The sequence below is a fragment of the Artemia sp. Qi Xiang Cuo genome, chromosome 8 (genome assembly GCF_049724085.1).
Source record: "Artemia sp. Qi Xiang Cuo chromosome 8, ASM4972408v1, whole genome shotgun sequence".
Taxonomy (NCBI): Eukaryota; Metazoa; Arthropoda; class Branchiopoda; order Anostraca; family Artemiidae; genus Artemia; species Artemia sp. Qi Xiang Cuo.
Window position 1 is genome coordinate 19,076,904 of NC_142801.1, and position 26,036 is coordinate 19,102,939.

Below are 26,036 nucleotides of genomic sequence, written 5' to 3' on the forward strand. Positions count from 1 at the left end.
GTTTGTTTTCACAGGGGTGATCCCAACAAAACAACAGTCCTAGAAGATCTAAAAGGAGCTCATTCGAACGGAAATTAAACGTTCTAGCGCCCTTTTTAAATGACCAGAAAGATTAGAGGGCAACTGGCCCCCCTCCCACCCATCTTTTTTCCTGAAATTCATCCGATCAGAATTCTGAGATAGCTATTTTGTTTAACATAGTTGAAAAGCCCCGTAACTATGTCTTTGAGGATAACATAGCCCCCCCCCACATCCCCTAGGGAAAGGTTTGTAAGTCAGGAAATTTGCCCATTGTTTACGTATAGTATTTCATATTGTATGTATATAATAAGAAATTTCTTATAATATATACCATATATTATTTCTTATTTCTTAAAGGGGGCGTCCCTCCTTAACACATCACTCTTTACGTTTAAGTTTGACTCTCTATCACAACCCTACTTTTTGAAGTAATAAAAAACTTTAGCGTAAAGAGCGGGGCGTTGAGAAGAGGACAGCCCCTCTCATATACGGAATAATTTTTGTTCATTTTAAGTTTTAATGTCGCTCCTTACTACCAGTTAAAAAAAACTTGTTTTTATTTATTTAATTGCTCTAATTAAATTACCCCTGTGTTTCAGGAGTTGTTTTTAAAGACTTGGGTTAGAATTCAAACTTTAGCATACATTTCCTGGGGGACTGACCTCCGTCTGAATTCTGTGCTACAAACATCATAAAAATCAGCCATTATTGCACCAATATTGCTGGTGCAGAATTCACTTCAGGCATCCTCTAAAGCCATCTTGTTTTCCTTTCTTTCTGGTTTCCTTTCCATGTTGTTTTACTTTCTTTTTTGTCTGTGCCTGTTTTTTATTTCCTGTCTTGTTAGAAGACACTCGTATAAAATTCTAATCGAGTTTTTCTCCCAGCGCTGACAGTTAGCAGGATTTGTGTTGTTTTCATCCTTTTTTTTCTTTTTGTGTGATTCCTTGAGCGGGATAAGGTTGGTACTCTCTGTCGTATAGCCGAATTCATATTTTGAAGCCTTCAAGGATACTAATTAAAAAAACAAGTTTTTTCAACTGAAAGTATGGAGCTACATTAAAGCTTAAAACTAACAGAAACTATTCCGTATACGAGGGCAGTTACCCTAGTCAATACCCTGCTCTTCACGCATAAGTTTTCTATTATATTACGAAAAACCTTTAATTATAATGAAACTGTGTTTTAGAAGTCGCTCTTAAGGAATTGGGATAACAAGCCAAACCTTCAAACCCTCTCCTGATATTCTAGGAACATTGGTTCGATACGATGACCCCGGAGAACAAAACAAATAAACAAGCATCCATGATCTTTCTTCTGGAAAAAAAAACATTTAAAAAAACTCCAAGTTCTTGCAGATTAAACCTTAAAATCTTTTAAGTAGGGTTATGTGGTACGCTGAATCTGATGATGCATTTATCAAGATTCTTTGACTTTTTGGGGGTGTTTCTTCTCTCTTAGGAAATTAGGCGAATTTTCTTAGGCTCGAAACTTTTGATTGGTAACAATAAAGTTAATTAATATCATATACTTGGAATCAGCATAATAAACCAATTCTTTTTATCTATCTTTTGGTAGTCATACTTTTGCACACACAACCATGAGCGCCCAGAGGCTGAATTCCAGGGGGGCTTACCTGGTCTAATTGGCACTTTTAATGATATATAATAGAAATTTCAAAACAAAAAATATAAAAATAAGGCAGCATCATTAAGCCAGGAGGGGGCTGGCGCCCCCCCCCCCCCCCCCCTTATGGGCGCCCTATTTATAGAGACTGCAAAAGTTATCACTTTTGTTCGTTTTAATTTTTAATTTTGATCTTTACTTTCATTAAAAAACAAACTTATGTTTTTTTTATTTCACCTGTCCCAGAGGTGAATTGACAATTCACCTCTGGGACAGGTGTGAGTATATTAGCAACTACTATGAAACAACTAGCCTATATATGTTGTGACATTTGTGCACTGGATGTGCCCCTCCTCCCTTTACGCATGTGCGTGTGGCACTGCTCAATTTGCCACATGGAGCACATACGCATGTGCGTCATGGAGCACTGCTCCATGAATCACGGAGCAATTTTTGACTTTTCCCTAATCTTTTGGAAAGGAGGGGGACTCAAATGCAGTGGCAGATTCAGAACTAATGTTTGGGGGAGGTACCGATATACATTTGGCTTCCATATTGGTATTTCTCACCCCTGTGACTCTGTAATTAGTGCGACTTCCAATCCTCTTATTGGAATTGTAGGCCTACCCCAAAAACCACCCTTTGGATCGGCCCCTACTCACATGTATATGGAATTGGTAGCTTGTGGCATGTTTTATGCTGATAGGAGCCAATCACAGTTGTGAATTTTCAGACCGAGGAAGAAAGTCCTAACACAAGGACTTCCAAAATAAACAAGGAAGTCCTAACTCAATAGCTGGTGGAAATACGGCATTGCTCAATAAGTAAAAGGCAATTTTTATAACTATTCAAAAGAAAAAGTACGTGTAGTGACAATAATAATAAAGAAACAAATTTTCATTTTGATTTGTATTTATATAATGAAACTAAGGTATTAGAATTAAAGAGGTTCCAGTTCTGTTTAAATCTATACCTTTAACTACATTTTTGAACCCCAAATTTTGTTTAGTAATGATAAGTACGTCAACGTACTTTTACCTTAGAATTGCTGTTCATTTTAACTTTTTTTTTCAAAACCGTGTATTCCTAGCAATATTCTGAAAATCGTGGCATTACATATTCCTTTTTCATTTCTGAAGAACACCTTATTCACTCATTGAATGAATTATAACTGTTTCAAAATGAAGAACCAAAAGAGGTGATCCCGGCTTTCCATGACGTATTCCAGGAGTGCGCTTTCGATTTCCTCGGATGTGAAATGGCAGTAATGGCACCAGTCATTGTTTGATCATCATTGACAAATGTTACCTGATGCGTTTCAGTCCGTTTTTAAGCTTTTGATGTATTGAAGGCAGTCATTTGAAGTAACAATAGGGGATAAACCTTATGTATTATGTTTGGTTTCACATTTTCTATTGAGGCTTCCTCGCTTTTGTGATACACCCGTGGGTGGGCGAAGACAAATTTGTTTTTGTTATAAGGGATTTCCGACTGATACCTGGCCTATAGATTATAGCCTACTATTCTTAGTTTTGGACAAAACCAGTGTAAAACTGAAACAGGAAGTTTAAAATGCTTTTTTTTTCAAACCACGACTTGAAGTTTACGAAAGACAATGCTTGCTTAGCCAGTATGAAAAAATTTGGACACATTTTGCTATGCATTATGTAAACTTACGTAAATTTGTGCTATATGCTATTGTATTATTCCCTACTCAAATGGATGGCACGTTAGGGTAGTAATTATATTTCCTTTGGGACGAGGGCTCGAGTCCTGATGTAGCAAACCCTTTGACTTTGGGCGGAAGTCAGTGAGGTAGGTGGGAGTAGTAAGGGGATAGGCACTTGAAAGGGGACAAGGAAACCTACGCCTAAGGCATAGATATGTATGTAAGTTTTCAATGCATTGGACGGTTACCAGGATCATTTGCGTACAAACAGGTCTACAGGTCTTTACACTCTAGGAACGACGCAATTTCAAAGTTCAATGTCTTTTTTTTTAGTTAAAAAAACCGATGTCTCTTCTTTTTTACTCGCCTATTATTTTATGTATATAGTCAGGTTTCATATTTGTTTCTCCATCAGTTTCGAGTCGTGTTTAATAGTGATTGCAATTTTTTTTAATAAAAATAAAAAAATGATAATTCTAACCTTTTTCTGGTGAGTAAAAAATATTCGCATTATTAAAAAGAAATTGTCATTAAGTTAAGGAAGAAATTCTTTCCTTACACTAGAACTAGGGGATACTTATACACTTAGAAGCCTGTTGTTTTTAGGAGCTGAAAAAACCTCTAATTCTCTTATAGGTTGAAATTTACGGTGTGATTTTTTATCAAGATCAGTGGTCTTTTAGATGTTTTTTTGAAAAAAAAAGTGCTTAGCTTTTCGATCGGTAATTTGGGATTAGAATAAAATGTTGATTTTTTAATGTATTAATTTTTAAAAAAGTTTCATTTTTTATAAAGATCAGTGGTTTTTTTTTTCTATGAATTGTTTTTAAAAAAATTACATGGCATTATTCTTTTTAGGTGTGATTTTTTTTTTTATATGTATACTTGTTTCTTTTATTTTTTTTTTTAAAAAAAATTTATTATCTTTTATTAAGTTAATTTGTGAATTATAATAAAATTTTTATTTTTTAATTTATTAATTTTTAAAAAATCTTCCTTTTTTATAAATATAATTTGAGTTTTTTTATAAATATCAGTGTTTTTTTTTTTTTATTTATTTTTTTTAAAATAATTAAAGGCCCTTATTCAAGTATTGGGTTATTTTTTTATAAATATAAGCGGACTTTTTTATTATTTTTTTGAAAAAAAGTTCTTATCTTTCTATAGGTAAATTTGGATTAGAATAAAATGTTGATTCTTTTAATGTATTAATTGTTACAAAAGCTTCCTTTTTTATTACAGTGTGATTTTTTTTATCACGATCAGTGGTTTTTTTAGGGGTGTTTTTTTTTGAAAATATTTCCTGACCAGTCTGCGTTGAAGAATCTCTTCCTGAAATTTAATGCGTTCAAAACCCTCACCCCCATTTCCTCAAAAATAAAATTTGTTACCTTATAACCCTATTTAATAAATAAAATTGTTAGCTATCCTTTTTATTTAACGGACCTAATTATCTCATAAGAGGGGATTGACTGAGCCGTGCTAATTAACTTTTACACTTCTTAAATTTATATTTATGTCTACATTTTATTGAAATATGATAGTTTTAATTGACTGTCATATGGACTTCTTCTCCATCTTGTTTAATAAGGAACGCAAATACTGCTTTTTAATTTTTAATTTACAGCTAAAGTTTTTTATTGTTTGAAAAAAAAAAAAAAGTTTTGAGACAAGGTCAAACTTTAGCGTAAAGAGCGATGCGATGAAGAAGGGGACAGTCCCCCTTCATATAGGTAATAATTTCTGTTCCTTTTAATGTCGCTCCTTACCTTAAGTTTAAAAAAAAAAACTTTTTTTTATTTAATTTATGTTAATTTTTTATTTAATTTATATTTTATTTTAACCACATTTTTAATTTTATTTTAATCAATTTATATCTTTTCAAATTAAATTATATATTACTGTATTTTTATTATGGCAAAAAAATACAAAAGTTGCAGATTTTTGCAGATATGAGCTTGAAAGCTATGTAATAGAGTTTTCTGATACACTGAATTCGACGGTGTTATTTTCATTAAAATTCATTCACTTGTAGGGGGTGTTTCCCCCTATTTAAAAAAAAAAAAAAAAAATGTTTTACACTACTTTAAATGCTTTAGCTCTTAAAGCTTTACCTACTGAGAAAACTAGTTTTATTTTAGGAAGTTGTTGATCAAACCCCCCAGCAAAAGCGAGCAAAGTTGGATGTCACCCCTGACAGCAATGTGAGTCATAGCAAAATACATCATGAAAATACCCCCTTGCACATTTTCGAAGATTCGAGCGCGAGAAGAAAACAGATAAGGTTGCTTATAAAAACACATGAAAAAGATAGACATTCACTTCTATTTAAAGGAAGAGATGTGAGGCGCTATGCTCAGTTAAACAATGCACGGACGCATCCTCTAGTGTTTTTATGCTAAACTTCTAAGTGGTCTGTGAATGTTCGTTTCTAAAAGCAGTATTTTTTTTTTATTTCAAATAAAATTCGTTGACTTTTTAATACTCCCACTACTCAAAGGGTTCAGATATTCTTAGAATATAGTTTATATTCTAGCCCCCTGCGATATAACCTATTCATCACTTGAAAAGGTCATATTTAGCCTACGTAATTATTTACTACAGTAGAATTTAAAAATTTATGTCTTATTGTGTGTGTTTTATCAAGAATATATATTGTATTTATAACTCATATAAAGATATATATTTATATATTATTAAATATAATAATTTTGCTAATCAGTTAGTATTACATCCATTACCTTTGAAATATCTTAATTTTTAGCCGATTTTCGTAACTACTAAAGGACCAGTTTGGTTGTATCTATTAGTATCAATATTACGTTTTTTAGAGTTTCGGTTACTATTGAGCCTTACATGCCTGAAATCATGAATTAGAATATTTAATTAACGGTTTGGGTTTTCAGACACCATAGCTAGTTGAAACTCTACATAAATATATTAATTTTTAGACTAATTGCTTAGTTACTAAAGAAACATTGAACTTTTTTTCTTATTTTGTGTGTTTTCGCAAGAAAATAACTAGTCTTTAGAAAACTTAGCCATAGTTAGTTGAAACTCTGCATAAATATCTTAATTTTTAGCCTAATTGCGTAGGTACTAAAGGAACATTGAAATATCTTCATTTTTATCCTAATTGAGTAGCTACTAAAGGAACATTTTTGTTCTATCTAGTTGTATCAATAGTACATTTTTTAGAGTTTCGGTTACTATTGAGACTTACGTGCCTGAAATCATGAATTAGAATATTTAATAAGCTGTTATGTTTTTAAGACACCATAGTTATTTTAAACTATACATAAATATTTTCATTTTTAGCCTAATTGAGTAGGTACTAAAGGAACATTGAACTTTTTTTCTGATTTTGTGTGTTTTCGCAAGAAAATAACTGGTCTTTACCAAACTTAGCCATAGCTAGTTGAAACTCTGCATAAATATCTTAATTTTTAGCCTAATTGCGTAGGTAGTAAAGGAACATTGAAATATCTTCATTTTTAGCCTAATTGCGTAGCTACTAAAGGAACGTGTTTGTTGTATCTATTGGTATCAGTATTCCGTTTTTAGAGTTTCAGTTACTATTGAGCCTTACATGCATGAAATCATGGATTAGAATATTTAATTAGCTGTTTGGGTTTTCAGACATAGTTTTTAGATGTTCATGGGTGTTAGGTTCCTGGGGGGTTTTATGACTCCTCACTTCCATGAATTCAGATGGTTTTAGGACTCATCTCACAGAGCCAAAAAACAATACAAAATTGAGTGACAATATAAAGTTTTAATTAAGAATTTTTATACTTAACAAATACATTATTAACTTAAAAGATGAGAGGACTGTATGACACATAATTTATAAGTTACCGATAGTTAACTTCCTCATATAAAAAATTACTTCCGTGGGTTTTATTAATAATCCCCACCATGAATTCAGATGGTTTTAGGACGCATCCCCCTAGCCATAATTCCATTCAACCTTGAGCGAAAATATAAAAGTTTGATGAAGTATTTTTCCACTTATCAACTACATTAATAACTTCCAAGATGATAGGACTGTATGACACAGAATTTATCAGTTTGAAAAAATCATCTAGCGGTGTTATATTTGAATGTGCATTTTTATTATTGTCTATGGAACTAGAAGAAATTGACTGTTATCATTGGATAGTGAACTATAACATGTTTGAGTATGATAAAAGTTTTTGGAGTACTACATTACGTTATATAAACAGACTTGGATTCTATGATAGAGTGATTACACCACTTAATAATGCTGGTCGAGAAATGAAAAATGTTCAGGAGGAAGTAGGTGAAATTTGCAGCTTTTTCGGGGTTGAATCGCTTTACGTAAAGGGCAATGTACCTACAGATAAAGTTTTAATTCAAAAGTGTGACCCTAGGATTCCACTTTTCAATATAGAAGAGTTTAAGTGTCCTAAATTTGAATGGGGTTATCACCGTCCTGAAGACGAGGTTAGGTTCTTCGCACAGTGGATACCTAAGAACATACCTGATCGTGATAAATCCATAACACATGGTAAAAACTCTTCTATATCATGGGACCCTCGTTTGTGGATGTTTAATAGTGAACTCTAAGTACTATTTTTTATGTAAACATTTGTTCTTGTGTTTTTTTTTCTAAAAAAAAAAAAAAAAATATGTTAATACGTTTAAGCAATAAATATATTTAAGATTAACCCCGTCTTTATTATTTATAATATTTATATTGTAAGCAAGTAACAAAATCTTTCCTGAAGTCACCTCTTGGATACACAAAACAGAAACTTCATTTAAGAAACTATGAAAAAATTGTAAGTAAGTAAGTAACAAATTCTTTCTTGAAGTCACCTCTTGGATACACAATACAGAAATTTCATTAAAGAAATTATGAAAAAATTGTAAGTAGCAAATTCTTTCTTGAATTCATGCAAAGTCGACATAGCTTTATATCATTTTTTAAAATTCAAGAAATTATGAAAAAATTCTCATCAAGTAACAATTTCTTTCTTGAAGTCAAATCATGTGTAGAAATTTAATTCAAGAAATTATGAAAAAATTCTCAGTAAGTAACAATTTCTTTCTTGAAGTCAACTCTTGGATACACAATACGGGAATATCATTCAAGAAATTATGAAAAAAAAATTGTAACTAAGTAGCAAATTCTTTCTTGAATTCACTTGTTGAATAAACAAAAAGACATTTCATTCAAGAAATTATGACAAAATTCTAAGTAAGTAACAAACTCTTTATTGTTTTCACGAGTTAGATATACGATGTAGAAATTAAATTCAAGAAATTATGAAAAAATTGTAACTAAGTATTAAATTCTTTCTTGAATTCACCTGTTGGATAAACAAAAAGACATTTATTTCAAGAAATTATTACAAAATTCTAAGTAAGTAACAAACTCTTTATTGTTTTCACGAGTTAGATAAATGATGTAGAAATTAATTTCAAGAAATTATTAAAAAATTCTCAGTAAGTAAAAATTTCTTTCTTGAAGTCAACTCTTTGATACACAGTACGTAAATTTCATTCAATAAATTATGAAAATTTTTGTAAGTAAGTAACAAACTCTTTATTGATTCCACCTCTTGGATATACAGTACAGATACTTCATTCAAGAAATTATGAAAAAAAAAATCGTAAGTAAGTAAATAACATTTTTTTTTCTATGTCAACTCTTAGATACACAATACGGACATTAAATTCAGGAAATTATTAAATTATTTGTATGTAAGTAACAGTCTCTTTATTGATTTCTTATCTTGAATATACAATACAGATACTTCATTCAAGAAACGTGATTAAACACGTTTTGAAACTACATGCTATTTGCATGACTTTGCTTGGCACATTTCCAAAAGAACGGGGATTCACCACTGCTTCCTACACATTGCAAAAGTGAGCAGTACGAAAACTCCACGTTTTCAACCAGACTGGTTTTTTAGACAACACACCCACAGAGAAGACACACTATAATGAAATTTCAGTCAAGAAATTATAAAAAAAATATTTGTAAGTAAGTAACAAGCTCTTTATTGATTTCACCTCTTGAATATACAGTACAGATACTTCATTCAAGAAAACGTGATTAAACACGTTTTGAAACTACATGCTATTTGTATGCCTTTCCTTGGCACCTTTCCAAACGAGCAGGGATTCCCCACTGGTTCCTACACATTGCAAAAAGTGAGCAGTACGAAAACTCCACGTTTTCAACAAGACTGGTTTTTTAGGCACCAATCAGGAGAGATAAGCAAAGTCGACAAAGCTTTATTTCATTTTTTTAAGTTACAATTAGACGAGGCTACGTGCGCGCACGAAACCACGTCTAAATGAACCTTAAAAAAATGAAATAAAGCTATGTCGACTTTGCATATCTCTCCTGATTGGTCCCTAAAAAACCAGTCTGGTTGAAAACGTGGAGTTTTCGTAGTGCTCACTTTTTTGCAATGTGTAGGAATCAGTGGGGAAACCCCGCTCGGTTGGAAAGGTGTCAAGGAACGGCATACAAATAGCATGTAGTTTCAAAACGTGTTTAATCACGTTTTCTTGAATGAAGTATCTGTACTGTATATTCAAGAGGTGAAATCAATAAAGAGCTTGTTACTTACTTACAAATATTTTTTTTATAATTTCTTGACTGAAATTTCCGTATAGTGTGTCATATCTGTGGGTGTTTTGTCTAAAAAACCAGTCTGGTTGAAAACGTGGAGTTGTCGTACTGCTCACTTTTTGCAATGTGTAGGAAGCTGTGGGGAATCCCCGTTCATTTGGAAAGGTGCCAAGCAAAGGCATGCAAATAGTATGTAGTTTCAAAACGTGTTTAATCATGTTTCTTGAATGAAGTATCTGTACTGTATATTCAAGAGAAGAAATCAATAAAGAGACTGTTACTTACTTACAAATAGTTTCATAATTTCTTGAATTTAATTTCCGTTTTGTTTATCTAATAGTTGACAGAGAAAAAAAAAATTTTATTTAATTACTTTCGATTTTTTTTTTTTCATAAGGTAATTTATTAATTATATGTAATTTATATAATCTATTTTTTATATAGATATTTTTTTGTAATTAATTAAACACATTTTAATAAATTATTTACTTAAATTTCTGTATAACATATTTGACGTCAATACGGACCATGTGACTTAATGAGACTTTTTTAATAATTTATTTAAATTAATTTCTACATCATTTATATAACTCGTGAAAACAATAAAGAGTTTGTTACTTACTGAGAATTTTGTAATAATTTCTTGAACGAAATGTCTTTTTGTTTATCCAACAGGTGAATTCAAGAAAGAATTTACTACTTAGTTACAATTTTTTCATAATTTATTGAATTTAATTTCTACATCGTATATCTAACTCGTGAAAACAATAAAGAGTTTGTTACTTACTTAGAATTTTGTCATAATTTCTCGAATGAAATGTCTTTTTGTTTATTCAACAAGTGAATTCAAGAAAGAATTTGCTACTTAGTTACAATTTTTTTTTCATAATTTCTTGAATGAAATTCCCGTATTGTGTATCCAAGAGTTGACTTCAAGAAAGAAATTGTTACTTACTGAGAATTTTTTCATAATTTATTGAATTAAATTTATACACATGAGTTGACTTCAAGAAAGAAATTGTTAATTGCTGAGAATTTTTTCATAATTTCTTGAATTTTAAAAAATGAAATAAAGCTATGTCGACTTTTCATGAATTCAAGAAAGAATTTGCTACTTACAATTTTTTCATAATTTCTTTAATGAAATTTCTGTATTGTGTATCCAAGAGGTGACTTCAAGAAAGAATTTGTTACTTACTTACTTACAATTTTTTCAGAGTTTCTTAAATGAAGTTTCTGTATTGTGTATCCAAGAGGTGACTTCAGGAAAGAGTTTTTTACTTGCTTACAATATAAATTTTATAAAGAATAAATAAGGGTTAATGTTACATATATTTTTTTCTTAAAATTATTAAAAGATTTTTTTTTTTTTTTTTTTAAAAAAAAAAAAAATAAAAAATGTTTACATAAAAAATAGTAATTAGAGTTAAGTCTTAAAAATCCACAAACGATGGTCCCATGATATAGAAAAGTTTTTTACCATGTCTTATGGATTTATCACGATCAGGTATGTTCTTAGGTATCCACTGTGCGAAGAACCTAACCTCGTCTTCAGGACGGTGATAACCCCTTCAAATTTAGGACACTTAAACTCTTCTAGATTGAAAAGTGGAATCCTAGGGTCACACTTTTGAATTAAAACTTTATCTGTAGGTACATTGCCCTTTACGTAGAGCGCTTCAACCCCGAAAAGCTGCAAATTTCACCGACTTCCTCCTGAACATTTCTCAGTTCCCGACCAGCATTATTAAGTGGTGTAATCACTCTATCATAGAATCCAAGTCTGTTTATATAAAGTAATGTAGTACTCCACAAACTTTTATCATACTCAAACATTTTATAGTTCACTATACAATTATAACAGTCAATTTCTTCGAGTTCAATAGACAATAATAAAAATGCACATTCAAATATACCACCGCAAGATGATTTTTTCAAACTGATAAATTCTGTGTAATACAGTCCTATCATCTTGGAATTTATTAATGTAGTTGATAAGTAGAAAAATACTTCATCAAAGTTTTATATCTTTGCTCAAGGTTTACTGGAATTCTGGCTAGGGGGATGAGTCCTAAAACCATCTGACTTCATTGTGGGGAGGAGTCATAAAACCCTGGAAGTCATTGCGGTGAGGAGGCATTGAACTCTCTGTAACTGATAAATTCTGTGTCATACAGTCCTATCATCTTGGAAGTTATTAATGTAGCTGTTAAGTAGAAAAATAATTCATTAAACTTTTATATATTCACTCAAGGTTTAATGGTGTTTTGGCTATGGGAAATGAGTCCTAAAACCATCTGGATTCATTGGTGGGAGGAGTCATAAAACCCCCCCCCAGGAACCTACCCCCCCTGGACATCTAAAAACTATGTGTGAAAACCCAAACAGCTAATTAAATCTTCTAATTCATGATTTAAGGCATGTAAGGCTCAATAGTAACTGAAACTCTAAAAACGGAATATTGATACCAATAGATACAACAAAAATGTTCCTTTAGTAGCTACGCAATTAGGCTAAAAATGAAGATATTTCAATGTTCCTTTACTACCTACGCAATTAGGCTAAAAATTAAGATATTTATGCAGAGTTTCAACTAGCTATGGGTAAGTTTGGTAAAGACCAGTTATTTTCTTGCGAAAACACACAAAATCAGAAAAAAGTTCAATGTTCCTTTAGTACCTACTCAATTAGGCTAAAAATGAAAATATTTATGTAGAGTTTCAAGTAACTATGGTGTCTGAAAAACATAACATATACTTATACATAATACTTAATTATTTCAGGCTCTTAATTCTATATATTAACAGACCATATTAAAATTTTACTATTGATACACATCTGTACAACAAAAATGTTCCGTTAGTAGATACACAATTAGGCTAAAAATTAAGATATTTCAATGTTCCTTTAGTACCTACGCAATTAGGCTAAAAATAAAGATATTTATGAAGAGTTTCAACTAACTAGGTATAAGGGTTCTAAATACTAGTTATTTTCTTGCGAAAACAAACAAAATCATAAAAAAAGTTCAATGTTCCTTTAGTACCTACGCAATTAGGCTAAAAATTAAGATATTTATGGAGAGTTTCAACTAGATCTGGTGTCTGAAACCCCAAACAGCTAATTAAACATTCTAATTCATGATTTCAGGCATGTAAGGCTCAATAGTAACCGAAACTCTAAAAAACTGAATATTGATACTAATAGATACAACAAAAATGTGCCTGTAGTAGTTACGCAATTATGCTAAAAATGAAGATATTTCAATGTTCCTTTAGTACCTACGCAATTAGGCTAAAAATTCAGATATTTATGCAGAGTTTCAACTATCTATGGCTAAGTTTGCTAAAGATCAGCTATTTTCTTGCGAAAACACACACAATCAGAAAAAAAATGTTCAATGTTCCTTTAGTACCTACGCAATTATGATAAAAATGACCTTTTCAAGTGATGAATAGGTTATATCGCAGGGGGCTAGGATATAAACTATATTCTAAGAATATCTGAACCCTTTGAGTAGTGGGAGTATTAAAAAGTCAACTAATTTTATTTGAAATAAAAAAAAATACTGCTTTTAGAAACGAACATTCACAGACCAATTGGAAGTTTAGCATAAAAACACTATAGGATGCTTCCTTGCATTGTTTAACTGAGCATAGCGCCTCACATCTCTTCCTTTAAATAGAAGTGAATGTCTATCTTTTTCATGTGTTTTTATAAGCAACCTTATCTGTTTTCTTCTAGCGCTCGAATCTTCGAAAATGTGTAAGGGGGTATTTTCATGATGTATTTTGCTATGACTCACATTGCTGTCAGGGGTGACATCCAACTTTGCTCGCTTTTGCTGGGGGTTTTGATCAACAACTTCCTAAAATAAAACTTGTTTTCTCAGTCGGTAGCTTGCAAGCTTTAAGATCTAAAGCATTTAAAGTTGTGTAAAACATTTTTTTTTTTTTTTTTTTTTTTAAATTTGGGGGTAAACACCCCTCCAATTTTAAGAATTTTTATGAAAATAACACCGGCGAATTCATTTTATCAGAAAACTCTATTAAATAGCTTTAAAGCTCATATCTGCAAAAATATGCAACTTTTGTATTTTTTTGCCAGAAGACAAATACAGGAATATATAATTTAATTTGTAAATATATCCATTTAGGAAAAGAAAAGTAAAATTTTTGTGCAAATAAAAGCTACATTAACTAAAAAACGATCAGAAATTAAATAAAAAAAAGTTTTTTTTTTTTTAACATTAAGTGACTTCGCTAACAAAACCCGAAAAGATATTTTTCCATATTTGAAGGGGACGGTCCCCCTATAACTCTACTCTCAAATTAAGAAATATAATTAAAGGTTATAACAACTTTTTTTTTTTTTTCATAAACATAAAAAAAAATTCTGATATAAAAATAAAATTAAGACTTATGTTCTTTAATTTTTAATAACTAGTGATTATAAATGCATATTTAATTAAATTAAAAAAATAATATTTAAATCTAATTTAGACATAAATAGAAATTTAAGAAGTGGAAAAGTTAATTAGCATGGCTCAGTCAATCCCTCTTATGAGATAATTAGGTCCGTTAAATAAAAAGGATAGCTAACAATGTTATTTATTAAATAGTGTTATAAGGTAACAAATTATATTTTTGAGGAAATGGGGGGTGAGGGCTTTGAATGCATTAAATTTAATGAAGAGATTATACAATGCAGAATTGCAATTAAATATTTTCAAAAAAAAACATACCTAAAAAAAACCACTTAACGTGATAAAAAAAAATAACAATTTAATAAAAAGGAATATTTTTTAACAATTAATAAATTAAAATAAAAAAAATTTTATTCTAATACCAATTTACCGATCGAAAGCTAAGCACTTTTTTTAAAAAACATCATTAAAAAGGCCACTTATATTTATAAAAAAAACAAACATTAAATCAATCCGTTTCTTTAATTATTTTAAAAACCATCCAAAAAAAAAAACACCAATTATATTGATAAAAAAAAAGCCACTTATATTTATAAAAAAGGAATATTTTTTAAAAATTAATAAAATATAAAATAAAAATTTTATTATAATTACAAAATTACAGATCGAAAAGATAAGAAATTTTTTTTAAAAAAAAATCTAAAAGACACCATGATCCCGATAAAAAAAAAATAAAACATTAAAGGCCGACTGGCCTGTAATTATTTTAAAAAACATTCCTAGAAAAAAAAAACCACTTATCTTTATAAAAAAGGAAAATTTTTTAAAAATTAATAAATTAAAAAATCAATATTTTATTCTAACCCCAAATTACCGATCGAAAAGATAAGCAATTTTTTTCAAAAAAACATCTAAAAGACCAATGATCTTGATAAAAAATCACACCTTAAATTTCAACCTATAAGAGAATTAGAGGTTTTTTCAGCTCCTAAAAACAACAGGATTCAAAGTGTATAAGTATCCCCTAGTTCTAGTTTAAGGAAAGAATTTCTTCATTAAATTAATTAAATTTTCTTTTTAATATTGCTAATTTTTTTTAAAAACAATAAAATGTTTATATTTATAATTTTTTTTTATTTATTTAAAAAAATTGATAACTCCATAATACACGACTCGAAACTGATGGAGAATCAAATATGAAACCTGACTATATACAAAAAATAATAGGCGAGTAAAAAAGAAGAGACACCGGTTTTTTGAACTAAAAAAAAAAGACATTGAACTTTGAAATTGCGTCGTTCCTAGAGTGTAAAGACCTGTAGACCTGTTTGTACGCAAATGACCCTGGTAACCGTCCAATGCATTGAAAACTTACATACATATCTATGCCTTAGGCGTAGGTTTCCTTGTCCCCTTTCAAGTGCCTATCCCCTTACTACTGGTGGGTCTGCTAGCTCGGCCGTCATTATGCGCAGAAGGCGAAAGCTAGGCACATATTTTTCCTACTATTGACACATAGTTTTTTTTTCAATTGAACATGGGCGAAAAGATATGAAGAAAAACTACCGCCTAAATAAGTATGGATTTCTGTTTCTGGCGAGCAGCCTGTGATGATGCTATTCTTCAGATTAAGATGGTATTTCCGGCCAGATTTTGCATCTTGCCCCTTTCCCTCAGTCCTAAAGCCTATTATTCTAAATAGCCTATCTTACATATAATAAATTTAAAAAAAAAAGGCTTTTTAACTAAACGTAAGGAGCAACATTAAAACTTAAAATGAACCGAAATTATTCTGTATATGAAGGGTTACCCCCTCCTCAATACCTTGTTCTTTATGCTAAAGCTGTTAGCACTTCTTAAAAAGCTTCCTATTGTAATTATACGGCCCCTCTTTTTCTGTAGCCGTCCCATAAAAATGTCCCATAAAAATGGGACAAACATGGGCAAGCCTTTTTGTTCTTAAAAGTCGGGCAACCCTTCATATACGAAATAATTTCTCTAAAAAATTTTAGAGCACAACTACTACTACTTCGTCCCTAAAAACCCAAAATGCTGAAGTATATTAGTGCTGATCTTTGTAGAACGGATAATTTATGGTAATAATGAAAAAACAGGAAGTTTTATTAAAACTAATAATGTAGAGCCGTAAAAGCGGTTCCTTCAACTAAAGTCAATGCTGTGCAACATTGATACTATAAATCTCTACTGTAGTCGAAATTATCCAACTGATTTGAAAGCAGTTTTAGTTGCTTTTGTTTCCAAAACAGTTTCTCGTAATTGTGCATATAAATACTCTGCGGTTTATCGCGGCTGTACTAATTGTTTTATATAGATATAGGTTTGTTTCTTATATTTTTTATTGTTTTTAGTTTTATATTTTAATTTTAGGTTTTATGGATTATTTTAGATTTTATATTCACTATCCTATATTTAGCGCTGAAGGCACCTAGCTTTATACTGGCGAAACATCTGTCGTTTAGTTTGTCTTTTCCTTCTACTGGTCGCAAGGCCGTATCCAGGGGGGAGGATTAGGCGCTTTGACCCCCCTCCCTTCCCGAAATGTTTGTCCGAAACGTAAAAACGTAACAAAAATGAGCATAAACAAACTTTTGGCGTTTTTTTTAAGTTTTGTTTGTAGCCCCCCCCCCCTTTCCCGAAAAATACTTTTGTAATCCCCCCGGAAAAAATCCTGGATACGACCCTAACTGGCCATAGTCCGGTTTGTTTTCTTTATATTGAAATTCTTTTTCTCTCTTTGTATGCGTTAAATGAGTTTAAAATGTAAGTAATAAGAGAAGGAAGCATGAAAATTTGGTTAAAGTAAATATGCTGCGTATTATAAGCTAAGAATTTGATTGTTTTTTACATTAGTTGTTTATATAGCCTAAAGCTATGTGAGACCATTAGGGGTTGGGGATGAATTATCGAACATTTCTTAAACTTTTACCAATATAGGCCTACTTAAGTAAATTCTTGCATAAACTAAATTAAAATGGATTTTAAAAGTGTTTAATCTTCGATCGCCACGGTTTTTTGTATTTTTGGCCATTTTTTTGGGTTTTTTGTATTTTTGGCCATTGTATTTTTGGCCATTTCAAGCCATTTTTTAAGGGAAATTTTTATTCAGAGGCGTAGCTCCAGCATTCTTATGTGGGGGGGGGGGCACAAGAACCACCCTCCCCTTGTCTCCCCCCAAATGACGTCCCTGTTCATATTGAGTCAATCTGTTGCTTGAAAGGTATAATCTAAAACTGTAAAGGGAAGACTGAATTTTTTGACATTAGAGGAACTCATATCTCGTTACAATATAAACTATAATTTCCGAGCTTACCGTTGAGTCACAAGTTGATAAAAATAGGAGATCTAGATAAACTTTCTGCCTGGGCATTGTTTGTGAAAGTTCCAATCTTTGTATTCTTTAAACTACAACAAACTAATGAAAAAAAAAACACTAGAAGCTGATGTATAATAATTCCTCAATTGACCATGACTAGAAATGAGTTTTTGAAAAACAGATTGCTCTAAATTAATTCTGAACGCGTGTTTGGAAATTTAAAACAACTTTGAAGCTGGTCAATTCAGCAACGGTCAAACTTTTAGTAAAATAGATAGACACACTTTTATAATTTCAGCTACATTTTAGGAGGGTGCAGGTCTAGAACATGTTTTTGTAGCTAAACAAGCTGAAAATTACAAATACAAATTATGAGCAACATTATTTGATTTTTTTTTCGATGAAATTGTTTCCCATCCGTGGCCAAATTTTTCCTTTGGACATATTTTCCTTCCTCGTTTTTAGGCAAATTTCAGGGAAATCAGTTAAAGAAGAGTAAAGCTGCTACTCCGCGTAAGTGGTTACTTTCTCCACCCATGGTGCTTTTGTAAAATGCTCATTTCTTGGTCTGTGACAAAAAAAAAAAAAACTGTACTGTATCGAGTGCACTTAATTTTTTAAGGTACATAGCTGCAACAGAATTTTTCGACATAATCGTGTCTTTTCCTTAAAGATGGGGGGGATATTTATTATTTAATCAAAGAACATTAATAAAAGATTAAATGGATTTCACGGATCAATTTTCCTAGTCATTAGTTGTTCTTTACAGTAAATCCCCAGTGTTGTCAATTGGAGAAGAGAAGAGGAGCTGGTACCAGCCTAAATTATTTTGTCCCCACCCCTAGATTTAAAATAGTATATTTTTTTTTAATTATCACATTTTGCTCCCCTTCCCTTATATTTTCGTTCACTGACGCCACTAAAACGCCCATTTCTCTTTCTTATTCCTTTTCGTTTATCTAAATTTGGGACAATTTAAGAGCTCAATACCCAATAGTGATTTTTACCAAAATAAATATGAGAACCCCAGGTTTAGTTCTAAAATATGAAGTATTGTTTTTTTGTTTTTTTTGCATTAGTTGCTAGTTAGTAGTGTAGCTATAACGAAAAGTAGCGGGCAGTCCCCCCATATAGCTATAACGATAAGTAGCGGGCAGTACTCCCATATAGCTATAATGATAAGTAGCGGACAGTACTCCCGCCATACAAGCAGACAGTATAATGACCGTATTCAACCTGCCATGAAAATTCGTGCTGTTCACGAAACCACGGTTTTGGAGTTAATTATCATGTTTTCTGATAGAGTCATGGCCGTTCACATATCTAATGTTAAACATGATTCTTCATTATGGTATGATTATAGGCGTTGACAGAAATCAAAATTGTAAACGATCTGAGGGAATGCTAACTACTATTCAGAGATACATATTTTTTTTATTTTGGCGATTCTCAACTGTGTTCGGTATAATACACAACTATCATTTGAACAGTGTTGTTGGGTCCCCTACCCCAACCCCAAGGACCCCCTCCCCCCACCTCCAACTTTTTGCCCCCCTCCAACTTTTTGCCCCACCCCCAACTCCTGCACCTAACTCCCTCTCCTCCCCCAACCTCCCACCCTCCCTCCAACCCCCTCCCTCCAACCCCCCCCCCCCCAACTTTTTTTTCTGAGTTTTCTTAACTTTTTTTCTGACAGTTTTTTAAACTTTTTTTTCTGACAGTTTTTTTTAATTTTTTTATTGGACTAAAAAATTTTTTTGGACTTCGAAATTATTCAACTTTTTTTTTACGTATCTTAAAATGACATCGATGACACACCAGTAAAAATTATGTATGACTCAAAATGGAATAATGATTATTCTATTGATTACAAACTAAGAGAAGACAATAACTACAATATCAAGAGAGAACATGGTAAACTATTTTATGGAACGGATTCAAAATGTGCATCCTTTTTCAGATATGCTGGATAAAATTGATAAAATCTAAGTATCAGATTGAGTAAATGCTTTATCAACATTATTTGTCGGATATGATGGATAAAATTGACAAAATCTAAGTATCAGAGTGATTCAATGCTTTATCAGCATCCTTTGTTAGATATCTTGGATAAAATATAAGTTTAAAAGTTAATAAATTTTTTATCAACATCCCTTGCTTAAATACAGGGGATAAAATTGGTAAAATCCAAATACCAGAGTAAATAAATTCTTTATAGAGATCCTTTAAATATATTATCAACATCATTTGTCGGGTATGTTGGACAAAATTGACAAAATCTAAGTATCACTCAGTTTGATTAAATTCTATATCAACAACCCTTTCTCGAATACAAGTGATAAAATTGACAAAATCTAAGTATTGGATGGAATAAATTCTGTATCAACAAACGTTTCTTGAATACATAGGATTAAATCGAAAAAATCTAAGCGTCAAAGTGAATTAATAGTTCTATATCAACATATATTGTCAGATACATCGAATATAATTGAAAAACTATCTAAGTATCAGACTGAATAAATGCTTTACCAACATCATTTGTCGGATATGTCGGACAAAATTTTTTTATCAAGGAAATATCTGAATGCGTTTAAGGTATAGTACGAATGACTTGCAAAAAACACGAAAATACTATCAGAATGAATAAATTCTTTATCAACATCCGTTGTTGGATATGTCATTATGAAAAAATTGTAAGTAGGTAAGTAAGTAAGTAACAAACTCTTTCTTGAATTCACCTCTTGAATACACAATACAGAAATTTAATTAAGGAAATTATGAAAAAAAAATTTGAACAAATTTTTTATTAACATTCATTATCGATTGAAGTCGCTTCCTAGACAGAAAATACAGCAATTTCACAAAATCTAAGTATAAGAGTGATTAAATTTTATACCAACATCCATTTCTCGGATACATAGGAAAAAGTTGACAAAATCTAAGTGTTAGAGTGAAAATTTGTTTTATCAAAATCTTTTGTCAGATACATCGGATAAAATTTACAGAATCTAAGTGTCAGAGTGAATAATTTATTTTTATCAACATCCTTTGTCAGATACATCAAATAAAATTGACAAAATCTAAATTTCAGAATGAATGAATGCTTTAACAACATCCTTTATCGGATATGTCGGATAAAATTGACAAAATCTAAGTATCAGAGTGATTCAATTCTATATCAACATCCTTTTCTCTGATACATAGGATAAAATTAACAAATTCTATGTGTTAGAGAGAATAAATTTTGTTTGTCAACATCCTTTGCCATATACATCGGATAAAATTCACAAAATCTAAGTATCAGAGTGAATAAATTCATTATAAACATCCTTTGTCATATATGTTAGATAAAATTGAAAAAATCTAAGTATCAGAGTGAATAATTTTTTTTTTAACAACATTCTTTGCCAGATACATCGAATAAAATTGATAAAATATAAGTGTCAGAGTGAATAAATTTTTTGTATCAACATCCTTTGTCAGATACATCAAATGAAATTGACAAAGTCTAAATATCAGATGAATAAATGCTTTAACAAAATCCTTTATCGGATATATCGGTTAAAATTGACAAAATCTAAGTATCAGAGTGACTAAATTCTATATCAACATCCTTTTCTCGGATACATAGGATAAAATTGACAAATTCTATGTGTCAGAAAGAATAAATTTATTATCAACATCTTTTGTCGGATATGTCGGATAAAGTTGACAAAATCTAAGTGTTGGAGTTAATAATTTTTTTTATCAACATCTTTTGTCAGATACATCGGATAAAATTGACAGAATCTAAGTGTCAGAGTGAATAATTTTTTTTATCAACATTCTTTGTCTGATACATCGAATAAAATTGATAAAATATAAGTGTCAGAGTGAATTCATTTTTTTATCAACATTCTTTGTCAGATACATCAAATAGAATTTACAAAATCTAAATTTTAGAATGAACAGATACTTTAACAACATCCTTTATTGGATATGTTGGATAAAGTTGACAAAATCTAAGTGTTGGAGTGAATAAATTTTTTTTATATCAACATCTTTTGTCAGATACATCGGATAAAATTGACAGAATGTAAGTGTCAGAGTGAATAAATTTTTTTATCAACATCCTTTGTCAGATACATCACATAAAATTGACAAATCTAAATTTCAGAATAAATAAATGCTTTAACAACATCCTTTATCGGATATGTTGGCTAAAATTGACATAATCCAAGTATCAGAGTGACTAAATTCTATATCAACATCCTTTTCTCGGATACATAGGATAAAATTGACAAATTCTAAGTTTAAAGGTGAATAAATTTTTTTTATCAACATCCTTTGTCAGATACATAAAAAAAATTGACAAAATCTAAATTTTAGAATGAATAAATTCATTATCAACATCCTTTGTCGGATATGTCGGATAAAATTGACAAAATCTAAGTATCAGATTGAGTAAATTCTATATCAACACCCCTTTCTAAGGTACATGGGGATAAAATTGACGAAATCTAAGTATCAGATTGATTAAATTCTATATCAGCATCCCTTTCTCGGGTACGTGGGATAAAATTGACAAAATCTAAGTATCAGAGTGAATAATTTATTTTTTATCAACATCTTTTATCAGTTACAACAATTGTAATTAACAAAATCTAAATATCAGAGTGAATAAATGCTTTTTCAGCATCAATTTTCGGATATGTTGAATAAAATATGCAAAGTCGACATAGCTTTATTTCAGTTTTTAAGGTCGACTTTGCATATTTTATTCAACATTTATTCAACATAGGAGTTAGCATTCTCTCAGATCGTTTACCTCATTTTCATTTCTGTCAACGCCTATAATCATACCATAATGAAGAATCATGTTTAACATTAGAGTGAACGGCCATGACTATCAGAAAACATGATAATTAACTCCAAAACCATGGTTTCGTGAACAGCACGAATTTTCATGGCAGGTTGAATCCGGCCATTGTACTGTCTGCTTGTATGGCGGGAGTACTGTCCGCTACTTATCATTATAGCTATATGGGAGTACTGTCCGCTACTTATCATTGTAGCTATATGGGAGTACTGCCCGCTACTTATCGTTATAGCTATATGGGGGGACTGCCCGCTACTTATCGTTATAGCTACACTAATCTAGTTATAGTAGTTATCAAGGCTGTACCCAGGATTTTTTTTTCGCAGGAGGTTTTACTCAAAAAAACTTTCGGGGGGGGGGGGGGGTTGCACAAAAAACTCAAAAATGCATACAAAATTTGTCTATAGCCATTCTTGTTGCGTTTTTACGTGTCATACAAATATTTCGGAGGAGGGGGGTCAAACCCCCTAACCCCCCCCCCTCTGGGTACGGCCTTGGTAGTTACTCCAAGTGCTTTATTGTATATTTGTATTTATGCACGAAAAGCAAAAGCTTTCTGTATTGTTGTAATAATTATTAAACGTTGTTTTTAACTGAGTGGTCTTTTATTTGTGTTTCTTTTCCTCGTTTAATTATTTTTCATTCCAGTTGCGATTTTAAAGTGTGTTACAACTTTCTTCAGTGAGCGAATAACTCTCAACTAAGTACAAATGTTGGAACAACTTATTAGAAGCCAAGAGGAAGCCCAAAAACGCTGTAGTGAGCCAAATTTGAGCCTTAGAAACAATTTCTTTGTGACCAATCCCCAGCATCCCCTTTCCTTTTAGTAATATGACAAATTACAAATTAATTTGAAAACTTATCGTAATGAATTTGGGTTTTGGAAGGGAAGAGCCAAATGCAACATTCCGGATGCCCACTCTTATATATACCAGTTCAGGGTATATATTTGCACATAAGGGGGATGGGGGTAAAGCTTAAACTTACCTCTCATTAAAATCACAAATAAAATTCACCCCCCCCCCCTAGGGTGCAAATATATACCCTGAATTGGTATATAGAGGGTGGGGGGTAAAATTCATTTCCAACAAAAATGATTATTATATTTGGAAAGAGCAAAAAAAAAGACATCGAGTGGTATGTTTACTTTATTCGTAAGTCAATAATATGAACTGCGAAAAATTACCTTGTTTTGATTTTCGATTTTCAATTCAACAGAAAAAATTATTTACAAAATTTTCTGAAAAAAAAATTCCAATGGCATTTCGAGTAGAGGAGGGGGTGTTACTCCGAACGGGACTCCTTATATGGGCATAGAATACGGACGGGACTCCTTATATGGGCATAGAATACGGACGGGACTCCAAATAAGGGCATAGAGTCATTAGGGAGAACACGTGGTTAATGGGGTCAATGACCTCTTTTTCCAAGGTCTATTTATTTGATGTTTCTATGTGTAATAGCTCCGGGGCGAAGGTTGTACATGCGCATTGAATTCTAACGGGAACAATGTTATTGATCTAGGACTCGAGGGGGAAGTGAATTTCCGAGAAATTGATTGAGTAATCGAAGGGGAAGTGAATTTCCAAGAACTTGATTGCGTAATCAAAGTGTGTCAACAACAATAACATCGACCTTGACATTCGCTGAGAGCATGCACTTACAACAACATCGACCTTGGAACACCTGTGCAGTCGACCTCAATTCACCTATCGTGAATCAATAATTCCCCTTAGAAACAACAAATTAATTTCCCCTTCTTGACAGATCAATCAATCAATGACATCATCTATCAGACTTTAAAAATTTCCGCCTATAAACATTTCTCCAGGAATAGATCCATATCATTAATGTCTTTGCCTCGGAAACAACTCTTTTGGTCGAACTCCAAAGGATATTAATAACCAAAGGCCATGGAAACAATTAGGCAAGAAACATCTTAGCGATGAATTGTTTTAGCGCGCGAGAAGGTTTCCTATTAATTTGAAATGCGTTAGCACAGAGATGCCAATAACAAAGGAACACGCTGAATTTACGTTTAGTGATTATTTGGGCGAAACCGTTTTAGACAGGTTATGGAACTATTTCGGCGAAACAGATAGAGACATTTTAAAAGAAGATTTTTGTAGAGATTTTGGAGGAGGTTTTGAGTGTGGTCTTTATAATACACAAGTTTCATTTGAACAGTGTTGTGAGGTCCTCTAACCCAACCCCAAAGGGTTCCGATCCTCCTACCCCAACCCCGAAGGAAGCCCCCGGTCCTCAAAGCCCCCCAAGCTCCCAACTGGCCCCCCGGACCCCCAAAGGCCCTCCCTGTGCCCCAAAGGTCCTCCTCCGGTCCCCAAAGGCCCATCGAGCTCCCAAAGGACCAACGGGGTCCCAAAGGCCCACCACCGGCCCCCCACTGCCCCAAATTTGGTTGTGGTTTACCTTGTCACAGTTACATTTTCTTGATTTTTCAAAGTTCATTCTGAATTTCTTTCGTTGAAATGCAAGAGTTGGAATATTTCAGTAGCGTTCGGTTGTGGTTTACCTTGTCACAGTTACATTTTCTTGATTTTTCAAAGTTCATTTGAATTTCTTTTGTTGAAATGCAAGAGTTGGACTATTTAAGTAGCGTTCGGTTGTGGTTTACCTTGTCAAAGTTACATTTTCTTGATTTTTCAAAGTTCATTTCGAATTTCCTTTGTTGAAATGCAAGAGTTGGAATATTTCAGTAGGGTTTGGATGTGGTTTACCTTGTCACAGTTACATTTTCATGATTTTTCAAAGTTCATTTGAATTTCTATCATTGAAATGCAAGAGTTGGAATATTTCAGAAGTGTTTGGTTGTGGTTTACCTTGTCACAGTTAAATTTTCATGATTTTTCAAAGTTCATTTTGAATTTCTTTCGTTGAAATTCAAGAGTTGGAATATTTCAGTAGTGTTTGGTCGTGGTTTACCTTGTCACAGTTACATTTTCTTGATTTTTCAAAGTTCATTTTGAATTTCTTTCGTTGAAATCGCAAGAGTTGGACTATTTCAGTAGTGTCTGCTTATGGTTTACCTTGTCACAGTTACATTTTCAAGATTTTTCAAAGCTCATTTTGAATTTCTTTCGTTGAAATGCAAGAGTTGGAATATTTCAGTAGTGTTTGGTTATGGTTTATCTTGTCACAGTTACATTTTCCTGGTTTTTCAAAGCTCATTTTGAATTTCTTTCGTTGAAATGCAAGAGTTGGACTATTTCAATAGAGTGTGGTTTTGGTTTACCTTGTCACAGTTACATTTTAATGATTTTTCAAAGTTGATTTTGAATTTCTTTCGTTTAAATGCAAGAGTTGGAATATTTCAGTAGTGTTTGGTTATGGTTTACCTTGTCACAGTTACATTTTCTTGATTTTTCAAAGATCATTTCGAATTTCTTTCATTGAAATGCAAGAGTTGGATTATTTCAGTAGTGTTTGGTTATGGTTTACCTTGTCACAGTTACATTTTCCTGATTTTTC

The 26,036-nt window shown here is 31.7% G+C and overlaps 1 protein-coding gene across 1 annotated transcript in view; it reads right to left on the reverse strand.

Moving 5' to 3' along the window:
* Positions 1-17,809, reverse strand: part of LOC148949215 (transmembrane protein 47) — a 103,842-nt gene extending 86,033 nt beyond the window's left edge. The window contains exon 1 of the mRNA XM_089093267.1: positions 17,687-17,809. Within this exon, the coding sequence (XP_088949393.1) occupies positions 17,687-17,743 (57 nt within the window). The 5' untranslated portion in view covers positions 17,744-17,809. The remainder of the gene's footprint in view (positions 1-17,686) is intronic.
* Positions 17,810-26,036: the final 8,227 nt, after the last annotated feature.